We start from the raw sequence: 23,929 nt of genomic DNA, 5'->3' as shown, positions 1-23,929 counted from the left end.
ACACAATTATCTTACATCAGTAGTAAGGATAACACATACAAACAAGTAGGAACGTGAACACACCAGGAACTTTAAGACTACAAAATGATTGACGGGTGTGAATATCGACTCCACGACACATACATTTGTAAAACACAGAATCAACAAGGGGATAAGGAGAACTCAAAAGGCAAAAAATGAACAGCGTCTCAATGCATCATGGGCAGGTGCTTTCATATTTGGTATCTCGTAGATTTGCCATGAACCCTACAAGCTTCATATCTTATTTATTCTGAACACTCTGCATCAATTATTCAGGGAAGCGGCAAGTAATTAAATGCCCCAGGAAAAACAGATTAATGTATGGTAATAATGTTCATATAGAACATGAAGATTGCAGAGCTGCTGATGAACATGTCGTCTGGACTTCTCATTATGTCTGCACTTTGGGGGACAACAGAAAACATGTTGTAGACTAAGGGTACTTTCACACCAGCGTTTTTCTTTTCCGGCATAGAGTTCCGTCACAGGGGCTCTATACCAGAAAAGAACTGATGAGTTTCATCCCCATGCATCCTGAATGGAGAGCATTCCATTCAGGATTCATCAGGATGTCTTCAGTTCAGTCTTTTTGACTGATCAGGACAAAGATAAAACCGCAGCATGCTACGGTTTTATCTCCGGCCCAAAAAAAAGGAACACTTGCCTGAATGCCGGATGCAGCATTTTTTTCCATAGCTATGTATTAGTGCCGGATACGGCATTCAAAATACTGGAATGCCGGATCCGAAAGGTGAAAAAAAAAAAAATGCCGGATCCATTTTTCCGGGTGACACCGGAAAGACAGATCCGGCATTTCAATGCATTTGTAAGATGGATCAGGACTACAAATGCCATCAGTTGGCATACGTTTTGATGGATCCGGCAGGAAGTTACGGCGACGGAACTGCCTGCCGAATCACTCTGCTGCAAGTCTGAAAGTACCCTAAGCAGAACAATCACAAGAACAGATTTGAAGCTGGTACAAAGTTACTAAGGAAGGCAATTAAAGGGGAGTATGGTTGATGGAAGACCCTGCAACCTTTTTTTGTCTAATTTTTACAGTGCTAAACTGCCATGTGCTAGGTAGGTGCTGTGGAGAATACAAAACGTTTTAAAGGCAGGAGTAGTGTGAATATGAACTTTTTTTTAGCCAGGCCCCTATAAGAGCGATGGAGGCGGAACCTCACTGCGAAGTGCTCTCTGCATTGAACTTCCCTTCAGCCCCTCACCTGTGCTCTGAGTGACAGCTGTAGCAAACAACCAGGAAACCAGTATATCTGCCGCTAAATGCAGAGAGTGCTTCACAGTGAAGTTCCATCTCCAGGGCACTTAATGAGGACAACCTGGCAGAAAAAAAGTTCATATTCATGCTACTCCTGTTAATTAAAGCTTCACAAAAGGTTAGAAAGGTTGCTCCAAAATATCTATTTACTAAAAACAGACACTAGGGAACCCGATAGTTCCTCTTTATGTCTTCAAGTAGCTTCCTTGATGCATCTTATTTGTAGAAAGCCATTTATGATAGTAAGCACTATGGAGGAGAATTATCAAATCCGGTGTAAAGCAAAACTGCTTTGCTGCCCCTAGCAACCAATCAGGTTCATCCTTTCATTTTTTTTCAGACCTCCTTAGGAAAATGAAAGGTGGAATCTGATTGGTTGCTATGGGCAACTTCACCAGTTTTCCTTTACACCAGCTTTGATAAATCTTTCCCAATGTGTTTATGGTCACAGTGCTCCAAGATAGGCATTGCAGAGACATGCAGAGATGTGGCCGACGTGGACACAGCAAACAATATTGTAATATACACTCTACCATGCAGTTCCACCAGAGATATGAAGTTTGTTCTGGGTCAAGCACAATAAGTTATTGGTACTCTCAACACTAGGCACTTACATCCAATGGGTCTGCAAAGGAGGTGCCTGCCTAGAAAACGGCAATATGTCAAGGTCCTACAGTTCTCTCCAGGAGGTATGAGGTTCCAGAGGAACCCTATTATTCCGGCTTTGTAGACCACATTGTGCAGTGGAGCAAAGTCATTCATTGAACCTATAGGACATCAAGTATTCCGATATCACTGTAACAATGTAGCAGCGACATATTACATGATGTGGACACAAACTGAGCGCTGTCACTCTGAGTGAGGGTTTATCCCCAGTGCATTTCTCTTAGGTCATCTTAGGGTTAGGTTCCTCATTCTACAGCTGTGGATTAACAAATACATGTGGTGGGGAGTGTGTATATAAAATATAAATAAGGCTTTACAAAAAGATAGAAAGTAAAGTTACCCTCTAAAGCACCAAATAGCTCTACCATGGCCCAATGTCAAACAAAACCCCTTTATTTTACACTATTCACATATTTATAATACAGAAAACGAGATGCTATGAAATGTATGGAGCTATTTAATGCGCTTACAAAAGAAACAAAAAGTTGAGAATGCTAGCACAGCTAAACCTCTGCATTTTAAGGCCCCAGCTACATGTTTTTGAACAAACAAAAAATTATTTTAGCAAAACAGGTTTCCCTTTCAAGCCTATGTAGTAAACAGAAATATACATACATTCAAGAACCACAACAAAATGTCTCTTTCCCACAAAAAATTAAGATATTTGCACTTGTGAAATGGAGGTTAAGAATAGGACAGCATCGAAAGTCTAAATGAAGGATCAGTGCTTTGAGAATAATAGTAGTAGTAATGTGCTATGTATATGGATACTAAAGGCTCTAGGTGTTATTAAAGTATAGATTACATAGAGAATTTTACAAAGCCATATTACTCGTGACTTGCTAGATGAGGTTGTCATTATAGATATTAACTATTTGGCACAACAAGGGTCTGTTAACAGTCCAGCATTATTGTACAACCCTTCCCACAAATCAGCATACTCCAACACCTTACACTTGGCCTCTTGATGAGAAGACTACATGCTGAGACACTTCTAGACGTTCATGTGGTATAACCATAGACCAGCGATTAATACGTTCTGGATGAAGTTAATTATTTCAAAGATTCCTAGAAATACCACTGTTGAAAAGTAGCCATCAACTTTTATCACATTGTTTTTGTTCTTCTCAGGGTTTTGAAGCTCCACAAAAAAAAAAAAAAAAATTCCAAACCATATATATATTTTTTTTAAAGAAATAAAAAAGTAAACTGTGAAATTGAGCAGCAAACTGTACATTCTACATTCAACACAAAATACATCAGTGTAAATTGCAGACCTTTTCTCCAATAGCCCTTTCCCATGTCTTCTGACTAGGTACATCTTCCTGCCAGTAACTGCATCCAGCTACCAAAAAACTTATCGCTGGGACTGAAAGTTTCAACAAACACCCCTCTACTAAACGGGTTACGAATAGATATGGAAACACAACACAGTGCTGGTTTTGAAAGAAGTTTCAGATTAGCAGCTACTACAGTAAAGAGGTCTTGGTGAAGGTGCTGGCAGATTATGTCTTTTTGTAAGGACTATTCTGGGGAAGTGTATCCTTTCCTCTTTTTTGTCCTTTCAAGTCTTTGTCTGAAGAAAGGCTACTAGAATTCTCCAGAGTTGCAGCTGGTGGCTTCGCGAAGTTTTTCACAACAGTCTTTTTGTTTGGAGACGAAGGTGGCTCTCTCCGCACGGTCACGGGGGCTGCAGTATTCGTAAGGACACCTTGTTGTTTATCAGTGGCAGATTTACTGGAAACACTGCCCTCCCTTAATACAGTGCAAGTCTTACCGGAGGATGTTTGGGTGTCTTTCTTAACCTTGACATTTGCAGCATTCAAGTTTGGAATTTGCTCACTTTTCTCCTTACAGCCAATGACAGTTAAGTGCGTTTTACTCAAAGGGACATCTGAAAATGCAGCTTTGGATAAAGAACTACTGCTAATGTTCTTGGCATCATTCAGTGTCTTCCTTGGATCTCCTTCTTTCCCTACTATGTTTTGGGAAATACTAGGCTTACTTTTTTCAGTTCCCTCTTTACTATCTTGATTTGTAACAGGCGGGATTTTAGTTTTACCTTTGTCACTAAGGACATAAAGTGCTTCAGTGCTTTTCTGATCTTGACGATTAACCGATAACGGAACCCTTAGTTCCACTGTTTCAGGTTTTGCCTGGATGCAGATTTTGGCAGCAGTCAGTGTGTTTAATTTGGGATGTGCACTTGTTTTTTCTTTGAGATGAGATTTCGCAGAACATTCTTTAAGGTTTACAGCGGCCACTGTTTCAGAACTAACTGTAAACTCTTTGTTAAATGAAAGTTTGGAGGTGGACACATTGATGGTGGTCTTTGTGTTTATATTGGTAGATGTGACACTGGCTTCTGTTCTAGTGGTGGCTTTGTGGTGAGTAAGACTACCATCACTGGCACTCAAGACGGTAACAGCTTTTAATGTGGATTCAGATCTCTGAACTGTTTGACTACCTGTTTGGTCAGGCAGCCTTGAAGTCGGCTTTTGTGAGGATACAATTTTAGCAGAAAGGGATATCTTAAGTGAATCGACTTTAGGCTCTGTTACCGCTTTAGACTTGTTGATGCAGCTGACAAGCTTTGTCTGTGCAGAATTCTGCTCCTCTCTAATGGACGTGAGGTTTTTAATACTGGCTCCAGATTGGATATCCAAGGCCACAGGTGTCTGCTGAATATTAGGACAGGGGGCCTCTCTTCTCAAAACTGGAATTTCAGCATTGTGTTTACCTTTGTTCTGTGTAGTGCTTTTTTGTGGAGCATCTTGTTGTTTTTTACTTTGGCTATCACAGCTCAGGTCAGTGGATTTAGTTTGTGCAATAGACAAAGTTTTGTTAGCAGACACAAGTTCAACTAGAAAAGAAGAGTCGACATTCTTTACCACAGATATGTGATGATTAGATTCTATCTGGGGAACAGATGCATGCTGATTTTTTTCCTCTATACATCCAAGTGCTGAGATGTACTTTTCGGAGTTGCTAAATTGTGTCAAGCTCGTAGCAGGAGTATTCTCATAGGACTCTCTGAATGTACAAGTCCTTTCAGAGTATGATGTACTATGTCTTTGCTCCAGTGAACATTTGACAGAGGACATATCTTGAGTTGCCATTTCTTGTCTATTAGCTTTAACAGAAGAAGACAATCCTTCTGTCACTGGACTTTTCAATGCTGGCTGCAGTGTGCTTATCCTTTGACTTTTAACAGAATTAGTCACGTCTACAACATTTTCCTTTGTTCCGAGGTCTGATGGCTCTTTGTTCTGATGAATATTAACAGTGTGACATTTATCTTGTAGACACTCATTCTGATTCTCTCTAATAGGTCCCTTGTGCACGGCATGAAGATTAGAGTAATTAGAGTTTGTTTTTGTAAATAATAATGCATTTCCATTGTCTGCAACTTCGATCTTTGAATTTCGACTTTGATCATCAGGTTTGATAGCATTATTGCAAGCAACATCAGACTCTACTTTTGCAACCTTTGGTCCAGACAGTAATGCTATGTCTAATGTGCCTTCGATTGGCTTCAAGGAAGATACAGCCCTTGTTTCGAGTTTATATTCAGAAGGGCTTTTCCGTACAGGGGCCTCAGTAGTGGCAACAGATGATTTGTCTGCAGTGGTTTCACATCTACTGTTACTAGTTTTCAGTGGAGGGAAAGAGAGAGTGTTGCTTTGAACATTCAAAGTCCTGTTATCCAGCAGGGTCAGGGAGTCAGTCTGCATATGTCCAGGTTTTGTTTGCATACATTCGTGAGACATTGGGACCATTTTTGACTTTATGACTTGGCACAAACTGCTATCTTTCTCTTCAAATGATTTTTTCTTCCTAAAATAATCAATGTTTGTTGGTGCTGTCTTATCTAAATTGTCCTCTTTTACAAACTTCTCTGAAGGATAGTTGAGTTTCTCTTGTAGGGTGCATGAAGCAGGAGCTTTTTTGAGTTCATAAGATATGTGAGCACTTTCTGCAACAGTTGAGCTGTGACAAAAAGACTGGTTGTCGACAGACATACCAGCACCATTTGGCCGAGAATTCTTGCAATGAGCGTCTTTAAATGTAATACCTCCAGAACGAGGTTCATACATAGGAAATTTATTCTCAGATAAGTTTGATCTCTTAAGTAGAATTTGATGTGGTTTTTCTTCCTTCTCTACATCTGAAGCTAGGATTCCCATTTCACTGTGCAAATCCTGCATTATGTTCTGTTTTAGAAGGAAGTCTGGTCTTTCAGAAACATCTTTTTTCTTCATAACTAATTTGACCTTTAGTTTCTCTTTATCAAGCTCATCCAAGGACTCCTGCCTCCCCAGCTTCCGTGATACTGGACGCTTCAAACAACCTTGCTCGACAGGCCGAACTCGAGTTGATGCAGGGATGTCACATGTGTTCGCCTCCAGACACTGTAATGTTAGGTCACGTTGTGTTGACTGCTTATGACTTTCTTCCTTAGTAACTTCCAAATTGTGCTTGCGAGGACATAAGTGCTTTTTCTCACAGCAGTATGACGGTGAAAGCTTTTCCTCCGACTGTACTCTCTTTAAAAGTGGAGACCTTGGAGGCTCAGCACTCTTGGGCCTGACAACATGCCTAACAATTGTTGGTGGAGAGTGCATTTTTGCAGACAAAGTAGTTGTGATCTTAGAGTTCCCCACAGCATGGCCATGTATAGGAGATGGAGATCGTTGTGGGGAAGGAGGCTGAGGAGTTGGCGACGGTGTTCTTGCAAGTGGTGACAAAGGAATACTGCCAGCAGATTTACGTCTCCCAGACCGGTATCTCTGTCCACCCAGCTTGGGGCCCAAACCATGAAGAGTGCTTGGTCTTATATGCCCAGAACCTGCTGGAGAATTTGGAGCACTTGAACTTGGAGAACTGCTCTGTGAAGAGTTAGTACCTGTGAAAAAAAAAAAATATATAATAAATGTTTAATGTAAATAATATAAGTATTTCAGGGGTACAAAAATCAACGCAGAAAGCACAAATGAGATCTACTAGACCTGTTCACACAATAACTTCCAAATATTAATATAATATCTCTCCGAGTCTTGGTTATAGCCAACACTAATTGAATCATATGTGAGCCAAATATATACATATCTTATGTAAGCCAAACAGATATGCTATGGGTGGATAGTTAAATAAAACCAAAGTACTTTTGGTTAATACTCTATATGAAACACACAATTAAAATTGAAGATGACAATTTGCAAGTATAATGAAACCTGTTCAACATCTTTGCAAACTCCCGAACCTAGTCCAAAGTCTCCCTGCTTCACAGATATCTGCCCACTTCTACAGAAGTACAATTTTCACAAAGACATGCAGCATTGATTTAGTTCTAGGCCAACACTTAAGTCTCTAGGTAACTCACCAGATGGGAAGTCTGGAGTGGAGCGGCAGCTTGGTGTAGGTGACCTTGGTGAAAGGCTGTGAGTGGGTGATGCGGGCAAGCTTTCCCCTGATGACAGTGACCTATTTAAACAGGAAAAGCTTCGACTTGTGTGGAGAAGAGGAGATGGCTGTTTGGCCAACTTTTTGAAAAAAGATCTTCTCCTAAAAAACAAGGAATATCAAAAATGAAGAACAACAATAACATGGAACCATTAAAAGCAGTGTAACCTGCCAGCAGCAGGAGGAGCTGAGCAGATTGATATGTAGATTTGTGGGAAAAGATTCAGTAACATTTGCATCTTATTCCTGTAAAATCCTGCTCACTCTGGGCTTTGAATTCAATGAGGTGGTGCTGTTCGTGATTGACAGCTGTCTATATATGTACAGTCAGAGAGGGAAGGATGTCAATCATTGATAGGACCGTCTCCTTGACTTCAAAGCCCAGAATGACCAGGAATTTAATTGAATAAGATACAAATTTTACTGAATCTTTTTCCACAAAATTATATCTTTCAGCCTACCCTGCTGACTTAAGTCCTGCTTAGCCACCTCCTGGCCACCCACTGTGCAGTGTAAAAAAGGTCCCCCTCCATTCAAGTAAATGGAGACAAGCTGCAGCTCCCAGAACAGTCAGTGGTCATGGGGCAGCACCAGTTGGGAAGAAGTTTTAAAGAACGCGGTGGTTCTGGCTATAGATAGTAGTAGGCCATAGTAGGGATATGCCATCACTTTGTTTGATGGGGTTACTTCACTTCTGAAGATGTGGTCCCACATCTATTAGACATTTATTGCATATCCTGTGTATAAATCATAAGTGTCTAAGATAGGAACATGCCTTGGAGATAAATACAAAATTGTCATTGATCCAATAGAAAATATGGAGCAGGAAGGTGTGGCAAGACTCAAACCAAGTGTTACTTACAACTACCATATTGATCTGTAAAAATAGGTTCTGAAGAACTCTTAGATGTTTCATGTATTTTTAAACACAGTTGTATCTTTCATTTGATGAAAAAAAAAAAATTCAATTTAAGCAAACACTGATTTAATTAGACGGTGTCTGGAATACATCTTCAGTTATTGCAGTGATGGGATTTTTATGAAGACACAACATAAAAATTGATTTATGCTAATAACACAATATTCGTAGAGTTTAGCAAATGTACGTAAACAACCAACCTTTCTATATTTTCCTTCTTCTTGCTTTTCTTATTGCGTCTCACCATCCGGCTTCTGTAGCTGTTTCTCCTTGCAGGGCCGGTTTTTATTGATGTATTCTCAAATGCTGTTGTTGTTATTGCCACCTTGTTTCCACTCTGTGAGGAAATAGAAATGTTTAGGGGGGGTAGAATGGAGCGGAAACATCTACAAGCGTTATTTATACAGGGATATCCCCATGTTCTTCAGTTTAAAAACCCAGTCTACTTTTGTCTTATTTCCCGCCCTGAAACTCATGTACATTGTTTATATTGGCCTTTTGGAATTATGACCTTTTGCTGGCAGAATCACACATCTTATGGCTGTGATAGCTAACCTCCAGCTGTGGTAAAACTACGACTCCCAAGATGCTTGCTTGGCTGCTCTCAGAACTCCATAAAAAAGAATGGAGCATGCTGGGAGTTGTAGTTTCACCACAGCTGGAGTGCCGGAGGGCTCTCTTTGCAGAACAACTTTTTGAAACCTGGCAATCTAATAGACATCCTGATCATAATCTTTACTTACCTTAAGCAGAAGCTCAATCACCTCTGTATGAACAAGGCCATGAACGGGCTCATCATTAATATGGGTAATAAGATCTCCGGCTTTGAGACCAGCTCGATAGGCAGGACTTTCGTCTTCAACACTCTACAGTAAGAAAAGAAATGATAAGGCTACACAAGCCAAAAGAAAAAAAACACAATATGACCACAACACCCAATATTAAAGCCTTACCCAGACGATATGGTGCACGGTGTATACATCACTGTCACCTACAAATACCCTGATTGCCTGGAGAGTGAAGCCAAATTTTTTGCCAGAACTCTGAATGATGATCGGTTGCCTTGGACTGAAGGATGAGAGAGAGGAATCCCGGCTGGGAGAGGAGTCTCTAGAGGATGGGTCTGAAGACAAGGAGAGGGGGGATACTGGACTTCCAAGAGGGGACACACTGTAGACATCTAGAATGAAAAACCACCAGGATACAATTCATGTTTGTTGGAATACCATTAATTTCATGAACACACAGCCAAGCGATGGATGAAAAAGCAAGTTACCAAGCAAATCAATGACAGATACAAACCATGCAGGTAAATATGTCATGGGGGGATATCAGAATAGATGTCCTTTTACTCTTTAAAATCTCAAACCCCATCCCTGAATCCTTTTGACTTTCCTAAACAATAATTCAAGGCAAATCAAATTTTGTATGAAGTACCATGGAATGACAGTGTTATTTCCTACACGGCTCAGACTGATCTACTCTGCTAATACTAATTAGAGAAAATTATACGCATTTCTTAATTGTGAAGCCCAGCAGGCAAGAATGCATTTAGATGAATCTATAAACAGCTAATGACAATACTGACTGAGGGAACCTTTATTAAACCAGTAAGTCAAGCAATCACGATGATCGAAAACTATAAATTCGACATTGTAACAACAACAAAATTGGAATAAATATGTTTAGCACATTGTATGGCAGTGATGTGCCTGCTGCTTTTGCAGCCTGTCAAGAGTCACAAATTCTAAACCTGACACAATGGCGTCTCTGTACACAGGTATGTGATAGATCCCTCTACTTCTAGCAGATCCTGACCGCTATTGTGGGAAGGAAATTATGTCTTATAATGTACAATATAAGTTATTTATTTTCTTCCTAGCTATACACAGAAAAGGTATGCGTCACATTCATGCAGTAAGGTATTCCCATCTTATAATATGATGGTATATGGCTAGGCTGGAATCCTGAGAATGAAGGGCCACGGCTCTAATGTAGTGCTGCAGGCCCTTCACACTCTTACCGTGCGCGGCAGCGCACCAGCCACTGGAGTAGTACAGCACAGCTCCACTTAAGTGAATGAAGTCGGCAATAGTTTCATGGACATCTGGGTGGCCGGGAGCAAAGAGAGGCAGAGAAGCACTTAATTAGCACTTTGGCCCCCTCAGTCTAAATGGGGGGTGCCAAAGGTGGGCTTCAACCAATAAGAAAGTAAAGGCATACTCCAGCAATATGTCATCCTTTTATAAGATGGGAATACCCCTTTAAGCAACAGCTATTTTCACTACAGCCACAGTAGGTGCCTCCATGCAGAACTCACCAACACATAGAAACCAGAAGCCTGTGATTCACTTATAGCAACATATAGTAATAATGCTGAACAGAAGTGACCACTAATTAGGGGTAAGTAATGGTGGACTTTGGGTGGTGTTTGTTGCCCCCAGGACTGAACTTGTTGTATAATATTCTCTCTATATATAGGGTATTTAATCAGTATTATTTAAGGATGGTGCCTATATCTCTGCCAGCCAATGAATGGCTTGACTAGGTATCACTATATCAGGGATGTCCAAACTGCGGCTCTCCAGCTACTCTAAAACTAAAACTCCCACCATGCCCTGCTGTAGGCAGACTGGGCAATGCCGGGAGTTGTAGTTTTGCAACAACTGGAGAGCCGCAGGTTGGCCGTCCCTGCACTATAGCTTAAAAAATACATAGTTGTTAGGCTGCATTCACATTTTCCGTCCGAGATGATTCAGCTGCCCAATCTGGCATAAATATTGGCTGTAGGCCAGAGAACAACTGCTGCATGCAACGGTATTTGTCCGTCCGAAACCGGGCATTTATGGCGGAAAGTGGCCAGATCAGTGCCAGACCTCATTACAGTGAATGGGGACCTAGCAGTGAACTAGAGAATCTGGCAATGCCGGATCAGGTGAACTCCGGTAGGCTGTCCTGGCAGAGAAATGGGGTCTTACAAGTTGCACCAACCAATGCTTAACTATGAATTAACAGTATAGAACCACCAATCAACTGAATTTTTGTGTTCCCATACAGCCATTACTTAAAAGATCTATTTAACTGTCCATAAACATCAAGTTTGAGAAAATCTGGCAGGATGGTTCATGGATGCCCTGAATGACTAGATCAGATCATTCAGCTTCTAATTTACTCTGAAATTGGATTGTATCGAGGAAAGTAAGTGATTTATTTCTAGAGAACTTAAGTGTTAAATTAATCCTGTGGAGAAAAGGCATCCTTGAACTATAAGGACTAGTATATATATTTTTAAATATCTATGATAATAATCCAAAGACTTTGGAATATTCTAAGTTCCAACAAAAATACAAAAATTGTAAGAAAACTCGGATGCCACCATTGTAATGGTTCAAAAACACGCTATGGTTCCCATTGGTCTCCAAACAGATCTGAAATTGGTTGGGTTATTTTTGGAAAATATTTTATGCTGAAACTTTGTGTCCTCCAAAAAACTTAAAGGGAAGCTGTCACGATGATCTTGGACTATTATTTGAAGTACTATACGAGTAGTATTACAGAGAAGGAGACAATATAGCAATTTTTTATTTGTCTACTGCCCTCCGTTCACCAATCAGAACTCGAAGCTGTGCTGAAATAAATCATCAGGACTGCCGTGCACAGGAGTCCTCTCTATTATGTTAGCACAGCACTGCAGCTCGGCCTGCTGACGGTGGGAGGCTCGTCCCTGTCTGCCATACGCTGCTCCAACCCCCCCCTGAATGTTTTCATCCGCGCACAGCAAGAAGCAGCAGCGGCAGTGCGGAGACCAGGAGCAAGGAGTAAGGAGCGGGAGTAAGGAGCGCTATGAGGGGCCGGGCACATGGGGGGCAGCTTATGATACTGGATAACCCCTTTAAAAAATGTGATCTGGGCTCCTTATCTGCAGCGCCACTCATGCAATACTGCAAATAAAAGTCCAAGATACATGGTGACAGATTCCCTTCAACGGAAAAGAGAGTGATGGGGGAATGAATATCCACTACAGCCAGAATGTTGGACCTCTCTCCCAATTAAAGAGGCCAAACAAGTGCGGTCACCTCTCCATTCATTCTTCACTTGCATGTGGTGGACATTGGCTGCCAGCCATATGGGGGAGATTGGGGAACCCTTATTCTGGAGATTGATCTGGCTCTCAGAGGCGAGACCCACATGTGTCGGACATTTATGGCATATCCCATGTCTAATTCAGTGAGTGTCATATATACACACACACACACACACAGTATAATAGTTGAATTAAAATATCTAAGACGCAAAGTTACACCAAGCTTCCTTCCTCAGCACCATAAATTCCATAAAACTGTATGCAGTTACAAAAGAAAGATGCACTATGCAATAATGGATGGCAGATGGTAAGAGAAGGCCATGCAAGTCACGAAATTTCATGCGTAGGGTTTATAGCACTACCTCCAGGGATCATGAGAGACAGAGCACTAGCAGAGATGGACTTAGTCACTTTCCCAGTCAATTTCTGCTTTTCTGTGTTTTCTAATCGCTGACGAGCCATATGAGAAGAGGTTTCATTGGAGAGCTTTGAGGAATTATCTGTGCTGTCCACACTCTCGCTCCTTCCATTTATCTGATCTAAGTTTTCTGAAAAACTACTCACTGTTCAAAGAAGAAAGGACAGAGATATTACAACAACCATGGCTAAATGGCTGAACTCTATCCCTACCATCCAGAGAGATGTGACATAAACAGATATGAGGAATGGGCTGCAGGGATTCATTACACAGGAGGCTTTCATACTATTAAACATGACAGATCTAGGAGTGGTCATTGTAGGCATACGGTATGTTGTGGGAAGACCCAAGATACAGATTTAGTAAAAAATGATTAATTCTCTGAGAACCAGATTGGTTTAACTAATTCTCTCAAAAACTGAATATATTTGCATTGGAGGATTGTAAATGGGTATAACCATATGGACCATTGCTCCCCATGTAAAATGTATGCAGAATGCACCGGGATCCTGAAAACCATCAGTCCCAAGACGGTGTCTAACAGAAGGAGGTTTCCATCCTGACTGCTATGGGGTCCCCAGGATCCTGAGAATAGGCCCATCCCTGCCCAGCAGAATACTAGTTTTGGAAATGGACCTGACTTTCTACAAGAGCTGGCGAAACAGGCCAAGCATAAATCTTCTTTAAAGTGATTGAGATGCTTTGAAAATGAAATACTCAAAGTGCTAAAATTCCACCAAAAAAGCAAATAGTACAGGACTGTCTACAAGATAACCAACAGCTCATCTTTATTAATTGAATTAAGGAAAGTCGCTCCCCATCACTGCCCGCTCTCTCGGCGCATGTAAAATAGCTATTACTGGCTGCTACACTGGTTGAGATTTTGTTATTTGTTCACACTTTGGTTTGAGCTTTTTTTTTTGCAATTAGCTGCCTCTGGCATGCATACCCTATACTTCATTGACTTGATCAGGACGCCCACCTTTTCTCTTTTTTGTGCTGATCCAATGTTATTGTCTATGCAGTATTGTGCCCTGAATGAATAAAATGTTTCATCTTCAATTCAGTCCTGCACTATTTACGGTACTTTTTTGGTGTTTTTGACTGATGTACAATATTGGCACAATATAGATACAAATAACGTAAAATTTAAGAAAATATATCACATAAAACTTTTTGGGAAGGGCAGACTACAAAGTTAGCTAAAGATGACCTGGGCAATTATTTTGTCAGTAGCTGTATACACCATGTGATTTTCATATTTGCTTCTATGTATAGTTTTTTTCTACCATGTTACAGTATACTCAGCGGTCGATATAAACTATAAACGTATACACCATTTTCACTTCACAGAAATAAAAGAGCATGGAAAATACATTCATTTGACAAGGATATACCGTAATAGCAGAACAATCATTGTGAAGAATCTTTTCATATAACTCTTTGTCCTGCCATTCCTCTATTATTCCGGCTATAAGTTTATGAATGAATGCCCAGCAGTCGGCAATAAAAGTCCAGATCGGTGTTACCAATTGGGGTGTGTCCCTGCACAGTCTTACACTAATCCATCAGTGCTGCCAGGGTCAGTATGAAGGGACAACCCCCAACTGGTAACACCCCTCTGGACCTTCATTGCAAACTGCTAGCATTTCATTCATAAAAGTTTAATAGGAATAACAGAGGAAGTGCACACCATGGCGTTATAAGACTAGAAGCTCCAGAATTTTTATATTTTAGGGAGTTACTAAAGCAGGCATGTCAGTCCCCTTTCAATTGTACTTATTAAATATTGTGATTTATAACCTATGTAACTGAGAGAATAGCGATTAAATTAACGCCCATTATGAAAGGGTCAAATTTTACCACCTACAATGTTTGGTAATTTTTGGTATTTACATATACACTCACCTAAAGAATTATTTGGAACACCATACTAATACGGTGTTGGACCCCCTTTTGCCTTCAGAACTGCCTTAATTCTACGTGGCATTGATTCCACAAGGTGCTGATAGCATTCTTTAGAAATGTTGGCCCATATTGATAGGATAGCATCTTGCAGTTGATGGAGATTTGAGGGATGCACATCCAGGGCACGAAGCTCCCGTTCCACCACATCCCAAAGATGCTCTATTGGGTTGAGATCTTGTTACTGTGGGGGCCATTTTAGTACAGTGAACTCATTGTCATGTTCAAGAAACCAATTTGAAATGATTCGAGCTTTGTGACATGGTGCATTATCCTGCTGGAAGTAGCCATCAGAGGATGGATACATGCTCTCATTCTGTTTACGCCAAATTCGGACTCTACCATTTGAATGTCTCAACAGAAATCGAGACTCATCAGACCAGGCAACATTTTTCCAGTCTTCAACAGTCCAAATTTGGTGAGCTCGTGCAAATTGTAGCCTCTTTTTCCTATTTGTAGTGGAGATGAGTGGTACCCGGTGGAGTCTTCTGCTGTTGTAGCCCATCCGCCTCAAGGTTGTGCGTGTTGTGGCTTCACAAATGCTTTGCTGCATACCTCGGTTGTAACGAGTGGTTATTTCAGTCAACGTTGCTCTTCTATCAGCTTGAATCAGTCGGCCCATTCTCCTCTGACCTCTAGCTTCCACAAGGCATTTTCGCCCACAGGACTGCCGCATACTGGATGTTTTTCCCTTTTCACACCATTTTTTGTAAACCCTAGAAATGGTTGTGTGTGAAAATCCCAGTAACTGAGCAGATTGTGAAATACTCAGACCGGCCCGTCTGGCACCAACAACCATGCCACGCTCAAAATTGCTTAAAGGGCTTCTGTCAGCCCACTAAACCGTTTTTTTTTTTTTTGCTTAATAATAACCCCTACACTGCGATTTATCCATACATAAGTAAAATAATAATTTTGGTTCAGTAGAATTTGCTAAAACCATATTTTTATAATATGTAAATTACCTTGCTACCAGCAAGTAGGGCGGCTACTTGCTGGTAGCAGCCGCATCCTCCGATGGTAATGACGCCCCCTCTGCTTGTTGATTGACAGGGCCAGCGGACGGGATCTTTCTCCGCTGGCCCTGCCTGTTTTCATTCAATATCTGGCGCCTGCGCCGCGGCCGTACCTATCTTCAATCGGCGCAAGCGTACTGAGAGGCGGCCACTCACTCGGCCGCTTCATCCTCAATGCGCCTGCGCCGATGACGTCACATCTACACCCGGCGCAGGCGCATTGAGGATGAAGTGGCCGAGTGAGTGGCCGCCTCTCAGTGCGCCTGCGCCGATTGAAGATAGGTACGGCCGCGGCGCAGGCGCCAGATATTGAATGAAAACAGGCAGGGCCAGCGGAGAAAGATCCCGTCCGCTGGCCCTGTCAATCAACAAGCAGAGGGGGCGTCATTACCATCGGAGGATGCGGCTGCTACCAGCAAGTAGCCGCCCTACTTGCTGGTAGCAAGGTAATTTACATATTATAAAAATAGGGTTTTAGCAAATTCTACTGAACCAAAATTATTATTTTACTTATGTATGGATAAATCGCAGTGTAGGGGTTATTATTAAGCAAAAAAAAAAAAAACGGTTTAGTGGGCTGACAGAAGCCTTTTAAATAACCTTTCTTTCCCATTCTGACATTCAGTTTGGAGTTCAGGAGATTGTCTTGACCAGGAGCACCCCCCTAAATGCATTGAAGCAACTGCCATGTGATTGGTTGACTAGATAATTGCATTAATGAGAAATAGAACAGGTGTTCCTAATAATTCTTTAGGTGAGTGTATATTCCAATTTGTTTCCAACTATCATGCTCAATATTAACTACTTGCCCAGACTATATAAAAATGAACACACAAGAGAATACTGTCCACATAGTAACACAATTACTGCATCAACGGATATTGAAACTTAGCCCAGTATGAGTCTCCTTTAGGCTACTTTCACACTGGCGTTTTGGTTTCCTTTGTGAGATCCGTTCAGGGCTCTCACAGGCGGTCCAAAACGGATCAGTTTTGCCCTAATGCATTCTGAATGGAAAAGGATCCACTCAGAAAGCATCAGTTTGCCTCCATTCCTCCTCCATTCCACTCTGGAGGTGGACACCAAAACACTGCCTGCCGCTTTTTGCTGTCCGCTTGACGAAACTGAGCCAAACGGATCCGTCCTGACACACAATGTAAGTCAATGGGGACGGATCAGTTTTCACTGACATAATCTAGCACAATAGAAAAGGGATCCGTCCCCCATTGACTTTCCGTTTTGGCAATGTTACAGATGATACAAACTGATCCGTTCTGAATGGATGCATGCGGTTGTATTATCGGTGCGGATCCGTCTGTGCAGATCCATACCAAACGCGAGTGTGAAAGTAGCCTAATTGTGACTCCTTGTGCCTATCCACAGTACACTGCGTGCAGAATTATTAGGCAAATCAGTATTTTGACCACATCATCCTCTTTATGCATGTTGTCTTGCTCCAAGCTGTATAGGCTCGAAAGCCTACTACCAATTAAGCATTTTAGGTGATGTGCATCTCTGTAATGAGAAGGGGTGTGGTCTAATGACATCAACACCCTATATTAGGTGTGCATAATTATTAGGCAACTTCCTTTCCTTTGGCAAAATGGGTCAAAAGAAGGACTTGACAGGCTTAGAAAAGTCAAAAATAGTGAGATATCTTGCAGAGGGATGCAGCACTCTTAAAATTGCAAAGCTTCTGAAGCGTGATCATCGAACAATCAAGCGTTTCATTCAAAATAGTCAACAGGGTCGCAAGAAGCGTGTGGAAAAACCAAGGCGCAAAATAACTGCCCATGAACTGAGAAAAGTCAAGCGTGCAGCTGCCAAGATGCCACTTGCCACCAGTTTGGCCATATTTCAGAGCTGCAACATCACTGGAGTGCCCAAAAGCACAAGGTGTGCAATACTCAGAGACATGGCCAAGGTAAGAAAGGCTGAAAGACGACCACCACTGAACAAGACACACAAGCTGAAATGTCAAGACTGGGCCAAGAAATATCTCAAGACTGATTTTTATAAGGTTTTATGGACTGATGAAATGAGAGTGAGTCTTGATGGGCCCGTGGTTGGATTGGTAAAGGGCAGAGAGCTCCAGTCCGACTCAGACGCCAGCAAGGTGGAGGTGGAGTACTGGTTTGGGCTGGTATCATCAAAGATGAGCTTGTGGGGCCTTTTCGGGTTGAGGATGGAGTCAAGCTCAACTCCCAGTCCTACTGCCAGTTTCTGGAAGACACCTTCTTCAAGCAGTGGTACAGGAAGAAGTCTGCATCCTTCAAGAAAAACATGATTTTCATGCAGGACAATGCTCCATCACACGCGTCCAAGTACTCCACAGCGTGGCTGGCAAGAAATGGTATAAAAGAAGAAAATCGAATGACATGGCCTCCTTGTTCACCTGATCTGAACCCCATTGAGAACCTGTGGTCCATCATCAAATGTGAGATTTACAAGGAGGGAAAACAGTACACCTCTCTGAACAGTGTCTGGGAGGCTGTGGTTGCTGCTGCACGCAATGTTGATGGTGAACAGATCAAAACACTGACAGAATCCATGGATGGCAGGCTTTTGAGTGTCCTTGCAAAGAAAGGTGGCTATATTGGTCACTGATTTGTTTTTGTTTTGTTTTTGAATGTCAGAAATGTATATTTGTGAATGTTGAGATGTTATATTGGTTTCACTGGTAAAAATAAATAATTGAAATGGGTATATATTTGTTTTTTGTTAAGTTGCCTAATAATTATGCACAGTAATAGTCACCTGCACACACAGATATCCTCCTAAAATAGCTAAAACTAAAAACAAACTAAAAACTACTTCCAAAAATATTCAGCTTTGATATTAATGAGTTTTTTGGGTTCATTGAGAACATGGTTGTTGTTCAATAATAAAATTAATCCTCAAAAATACAACTTGCCTAATAATTCTGCACTCCCTGTATATTGCGCATTGGGCTGTCGGGCCAGGCTAACTGCTATAATGCGAGCTGAAACTCAGCTGCTTGGCTTGGGCTGGGAACCAAATAGGCAGAGTATATGTTATAGGATCATGTTTATCAGCTAAAAGATGCATTCTGGTTTATTCATGAACCCTGTAATAAAGTCTATTTAACCAGTCTCAAGACTTGCTTGCAGTCAATGAATAGAAACAACAAAATAATACATCACTGAAGGCTATCCTTTGTGAAAATTGCTACATTGATACATCGTAACAGCCCTATCTGCTGGGTGAGCAGGATGTGTTTTATTTAGCCTGAATTTAACAAAGCAAATATCTTGAAAAACGATATATGAATATTCTTGATAGGGTTAGGCTTTCTTTATATAAAACTGGACAATCCCTTTAAGTGATGACTATCAAGCACTTGTTGTAAAGACCTAATGAGATTTGTACTCTTCTCCCCTCCAGTATATAGAGGAGGTTTCTGAAACACTGGCATCAATATCTCAGTGATCAATTACCCAATGTTATTTCAGAACCACACATTCCAGATATACTTCATGATTGGGAGTAGTAGTCCTGTCTGATACACACCTGACACTGTGGAGCTGCTGATGCTGATCGGTGTAGAGAGATCGGGATCTTCCTGAGGAGAATCCTCCGACACAAGAGCAGACTTATCTCCCTCTTCCTGGGATTCCCCGGCACCAGAATCATCTCGCTCCAGGTCAGATGAGATAGCAAACTTTGGCAGGAGGTTGGCATTGTGCCGCTGCTTGAGACTTTCCGCATCAGGAGACGTTGTAGATATAGACAGCTGCTGCCTGTTTGGTCAAAGAAAACAAATTGTGACTCGTCTCTGACCACAGATACGTCTGTCCTTCTACTCATCCACTTTCTCTACTTGTACAACAAAGTAGAAGCTGTTATTGGTTGTGGAGTTGGTAGAAATTAATTAACAAAATCAATATCAAAATATAAATCTTAAAGGAAATGTGTCATCAGAAAATGACCTGTTATTTAACCATATTTTTATGTTAAAGAGGACCTTTCATGGGTCCAGACTTTATAAACTAAGTATCAGGGTATGTAGGCCATAGTGCAGGGATCTAATAGCGCTTACTATTTTTTCTGGGCGCCGCTCCGTTCGCCCGCTGTGCCCCTTTTCACTTCTCCCGCCTGGTATGCTAATGAATAGCATCAGTACAGGGAGGAGGAGACTGCCCCGTTTCTCAATGGGCGTCTCCTTCTCCCTGGCTGTAGCGCGGTCCAATCAAAAAAAAACTCGCCTTCTCCCTAGCTGTGACGCTCTCCGCTGTGATTGGACCGCGCTACAGCCAGGGAGAAGGAGACGCCCATTAAGAAACAGGGCAGTCTCCTCCTCCCTGTACCGATGTGAAAATTAGCATACCAGGCGGGAGAATTTAACGGGGAACAGAAAAAATAGTAAGTGCTATTAAATCCCTGCACAATGCCCTACATACCCTGATACTTAGTTTAGAAAGTCTGGACCCATGAAAGGTCCTCTTTAAACACAGTTTTAAAGAATTTTTGGTGATATTTTCCATGTCATATCTGTATAAAAAACACAAAATCCTGCAGTTTTCGCACTGGCCACAAAGCTCAATGATCACTAACACATCTTGGTCTATATAGATCCCTTTTTTTTTGCAGTCACCTGCTCATCACAGAAAGGATTATAAGGATATATGTGATAACTGTCGTTGTAATCCTTACTGTATATATAACATTATATAGATGGTCTAACATTTACAATAGGTGAGATCATAGCTTATCTACTCCCTCCTGATCTCTGCGCAGGTCACAGATCATGAATAGAAAACTCTCCCATAGAAGTCAATGGGGTCCCCTCCAGACCATTGTGACTGTGGCCCATGGTGGCTAATGTAAAGCATATCTATAAATGCTATTAACCCCTTCACTACCAGCACATAAATGTACGGCGCTGGAGCAAGAGGCAAACATGGCGATAGGCAAACACATGCGAGCGGGCGTCATGGCCGGCAGGTCTCTGCTGTTTCAAACCGCAGAGACCTGCAGCTAATTACCGCGACCGGCAATAATGCCGATCGCGGTAATTAAAGGCTTTAGATGCCATGATCAAATGAGATCACTGCATCTAAATGTGTCAAAACTGGAAGCTTGTGCTTGGCCACAGTGGACACCGGTAATTGATTTGAATGGGCTCAGCCTCACTGAAGAGGCTGAGAACATTCAAAGTGCAATTCTTATTTTGGCCACCAGATGGCAGGCCAACATGAGAAATGAGAAATTCTCAATAATAATAGTTTAAAAATACATGATTGTTCAAAATGAAAAGTAAAAAAATTGATTTTGTAGGCTCATATATGAGCTTCAAAATCATCACAAAAAAAAATAAAAAATGTAAATATATATATAAAAAAATATACAAGTTTAAAATCACCCCCCTTTCCATATAATGAAAATATAAATACCTAAATAACAAAAAATATAAACATGATGGGTATCACCACGACAGAAAAAGCCTGTACTATTAAAATATAAAAATATTTTTCCAATACGGCGAACGGCGTAACAGAAAAAAGGGTATGCTTGCTTGGCTGACAGCCAACCCCCCCCCCCCCCCCCCCCGATCTCCCTATACGCATGCACACTCGGTTGGGCCGATCATGCACATGTTCTGAATAGGAAGATGAAATAACCTGCTGCCAGACCCCTCTGGCAGTGGCTTATCTCCATTGGATCAGCAAGTAGAAATTGGCTGTTGCAGCCAACCGTAAACTGATGTGTATGGCCACCACAAGTTTGTGACTGCGGCATTTTGTGCACAGCAACAGTCCAAAATTCGACTCACATCTCAGAGTACTCGGAGCTCCAGCTGAGAGATTCCACTGGAGGTAAATTCAGGCTCTTTGACTTCTCGGTGGTATCGTCCTTTTCATCCAGTTTGTTCTGCATCATTTGGTCAATGCTGCTGAATACCTAAAACACCCAGAAAAATATTGAAAAATAATTGTAGAAATGACAAAAAAATAAGTTAAACATTCATTCTTACAATATAAATACCTCAAATCTTACATCTTGTGAAACATGTTTCAATATTCACTGGATGTGACTACCAATGCATGTGCTTGACTAAACTAACAATGCTAATACGAGATAAGGTCTGAACTGGGTACACAGCCCTGCTTTATCCACTTGTGACCACGGAGAAGGCCAGACGTTGTATATGAGATTAGAAAAACATGGCTACTTTTTTCTAGATACAGCGCCACTCTTCCCCATTGGCTGTGTCAGGCACTGCATCTGGAAGAAGGAAGCTACGGTATGTTACGTATATAATCTCTATATCAGTTAACATGGCCGATTAAATGGTTTGATGGCCGTATATTTTATATGTTGTCCCAGAAATAGTAAAATGGATCTAATATTTAAAAAAAAAACGTAATGAAATTACTCAGTGGTTGATTGCTTTTAACTGAAAAGATGATGACAAAATTGCAAGCTTTCAAGGCTACTTAATATCTCTTCATCAGGCGTCTCTTGAGGCTCCATTCACACATCCGCAATTCCGCTCGGCATTTTGCGCAACAGAATTGCGGACCCATTCATTTCTATGGGGCCGCACGATGTGCAGCCCGGATCCGGAATTGCAGATCCGCACTTCCGGGTCCGCAATTCCGTTCCCCAAAAAAATAGAACATGTCCTATTCTTGTCCGCGGACAAGATTAGGCATTTTCTATTAAGTGCTGCCGCGGATCCGCAATGCACACACGGACGTGTGAATGGAGCCTAAGGCAGTATCTGAAGAGTCACATATTTATACAGCAAAGTACATAGAAATAATGAGGTAGCTCAGTGGTTGATATCTTTCAATCACTTACTGAAAAGATGACGACAAAATGGATGTATGGAGGCTCAATCATGCGACCGCATGAATGTCAGCATGCATTCCGCAATTTTGCAGAACGGGTGTGGACCCATTCATTTCAATGGGGCCGCAAAAGATGCGGACAGCACACCGTGGCCCTGCAAAAAAGATAGAGCATGTCCTATTCTTGTCCGCAATTGCAGACAAGAATAGGCATTTCTATCATAGTGCCGGCCATGTGCGGTCCGCAAAATGCAGAACACACACGAGTTGGTATCCGTGTTTTGCGGATCTGCTGTTTGCAGACCGTAAAACACCACGGTCGTCTGAATGTAGCCTTAATAGTACATATACTTACTTTAGAGAACCTATGTGAGCTTGAGGAAAACTGTCTAATTTCCATACTGAAATCCTCGTCATTAGTATCATCCTCCTCCTCTGTCTCCATATGATGGTATTTTTCAGACCGGGCTAAAAAGTAAAAATAATCAATCATTAGAAAAGATATATAGTTTGCACTTTATCGCAAGGGGCTGAAAAAAAAAAAAAAGATCCTTTTATAAAAATAAAAATTATATTAAAGGGGTTGTCTCATGAACAAGGACGGAGAATCACTCTGTAAAAGCAGTACTCGATCGGGTGGATTCAAGCAGGTCTTGTAATACAAAGAGTGTCATTCATTTGAATGACCTCCCTACTGCTGCAGGGAAGATACCAGGCTGGTTGTGGTTTCTCCGGGCAATATTAGCTGCTTGCCAGTCTTGGGATCAGGACTTGGTGGGGATCAGAAGTCTCTTGTCTCTGCTGATACCACCTTTAATAAGTGTGTTCTATCACAAAGTAGGATGTGACCATCCAATTAAAGAGGCCCCCGTCACCCGGTTAAAGCCTACCCTACCAGGCATATAGCCTGGTAGGGCTGATGACACAGCCAAAAACCTTTCCCTTAATTTCTCATGTAGTAGGTCCGGTATGGCCGAAAAAGCAACTTTTAAAAATATGCAAATGAGGAATTTGAGCACTCGGAGGTGGGCTTATGCCTTCCGAGCATTATACTTACTGTCAAAGTAACTTGTGTCATCTTCAGATTCAAGTTGAGGGATGAACTCTGCTTTCTGTCTTAATAAACTGTTCCAGTCTAAGGCACGAAAGAAGGGATGTTGCTTCACCTCATAAGCTCCTCCTGGGGAAGAAACGGGCAGAAAAAGTTAAGAATGACACAAGTCAATTCCATATCTTTATGGTAGAGCTTATATGTCAAGATCAGTCCTTTATGTCTCTAT

The 23,929-nt window shown here is 41.5% G+C and overlaps 1 protein-coding gene across 4 annotated transcripts in view; it reads right to left on the bottom strand.

Moving 5' to 3' along the window:
- Positions 1 to 2,049: 2,049 nt before the first annotated feature.
- LOC120992394 (microtubule-associated serine/threonine-protein kinase 4-like) overlaps positions 2,050 to 23,929 on the bottom strand; it is a 301,883-nt gene continuing 280,003 nt past the window's right edge. For 3 of the 4 annotated variants that reach the window (XM_040421360.1, XM_040421359.1, XM_040421358.1), the window contains 10 exons: positions 23,707 to 23,829; positions 23,005 to 23,117; positions 21,629 to 21,756; positions 19,366 to 19,595; positions 12,798 to 12,998; positions 9,305 to 9,531; positions 9,095 to 9,217; positions 8,552 to 8,688; positions 7,353 to 7,534; positions 2,050 to 6,875 (listed from right to left, as the gene is read on the bottom strand). In XM_040421360.1, coding sequence (XP_040277294.1) covers positions 3,475 to 6,875; positions 7,353 to 7,534; positions 8,552 to 8,688; positions 9,095 to 9,217; positions 9,305 to 9,531; positions 12,798 to 12,998; positions 19,366 to 19,595; positions 21,629 to 21,756; positions 23,005 to 23,117; positions 23,707 to 23,829 — 4,865 coding nt within the window. In that variant the 3' untranslated portion in view covers positions 2,050 to 3,474. The remainder of the gene's footprint in view (positions 6,876 to 7,352; positions 7,535 to 8,551; positions 8,689 to 9,094; positions 9,218 to 9,304; positions 9,532 to 12,797; positions 12,999 to 19,365; positions 19,596 to 21,628; positions 21,757 to 23,004; positions 23,118 to 23,706; positions 23,830 to 23,929) is intronic. The other variant, XM_040421361.1, reaches the window with a different exon arrangement.

This window comes from Bufo bufo, chromosome 2 (assembly GCF_905171765.1).
Source record: "Bufo bufo chromosome 2, aBufBuf1.1, whole genome shotgun sequence".
Lineage (NCBI taxonomy): Eukaryota > Metazoa > Chordata > Amphibia > Anura > Bufonidae > Bufo > Bufo bufo.
Note: the sequence above shows the minus strand (reverse complement) of the source record. Positions and strands in the feature narration are given on the sequence as shown.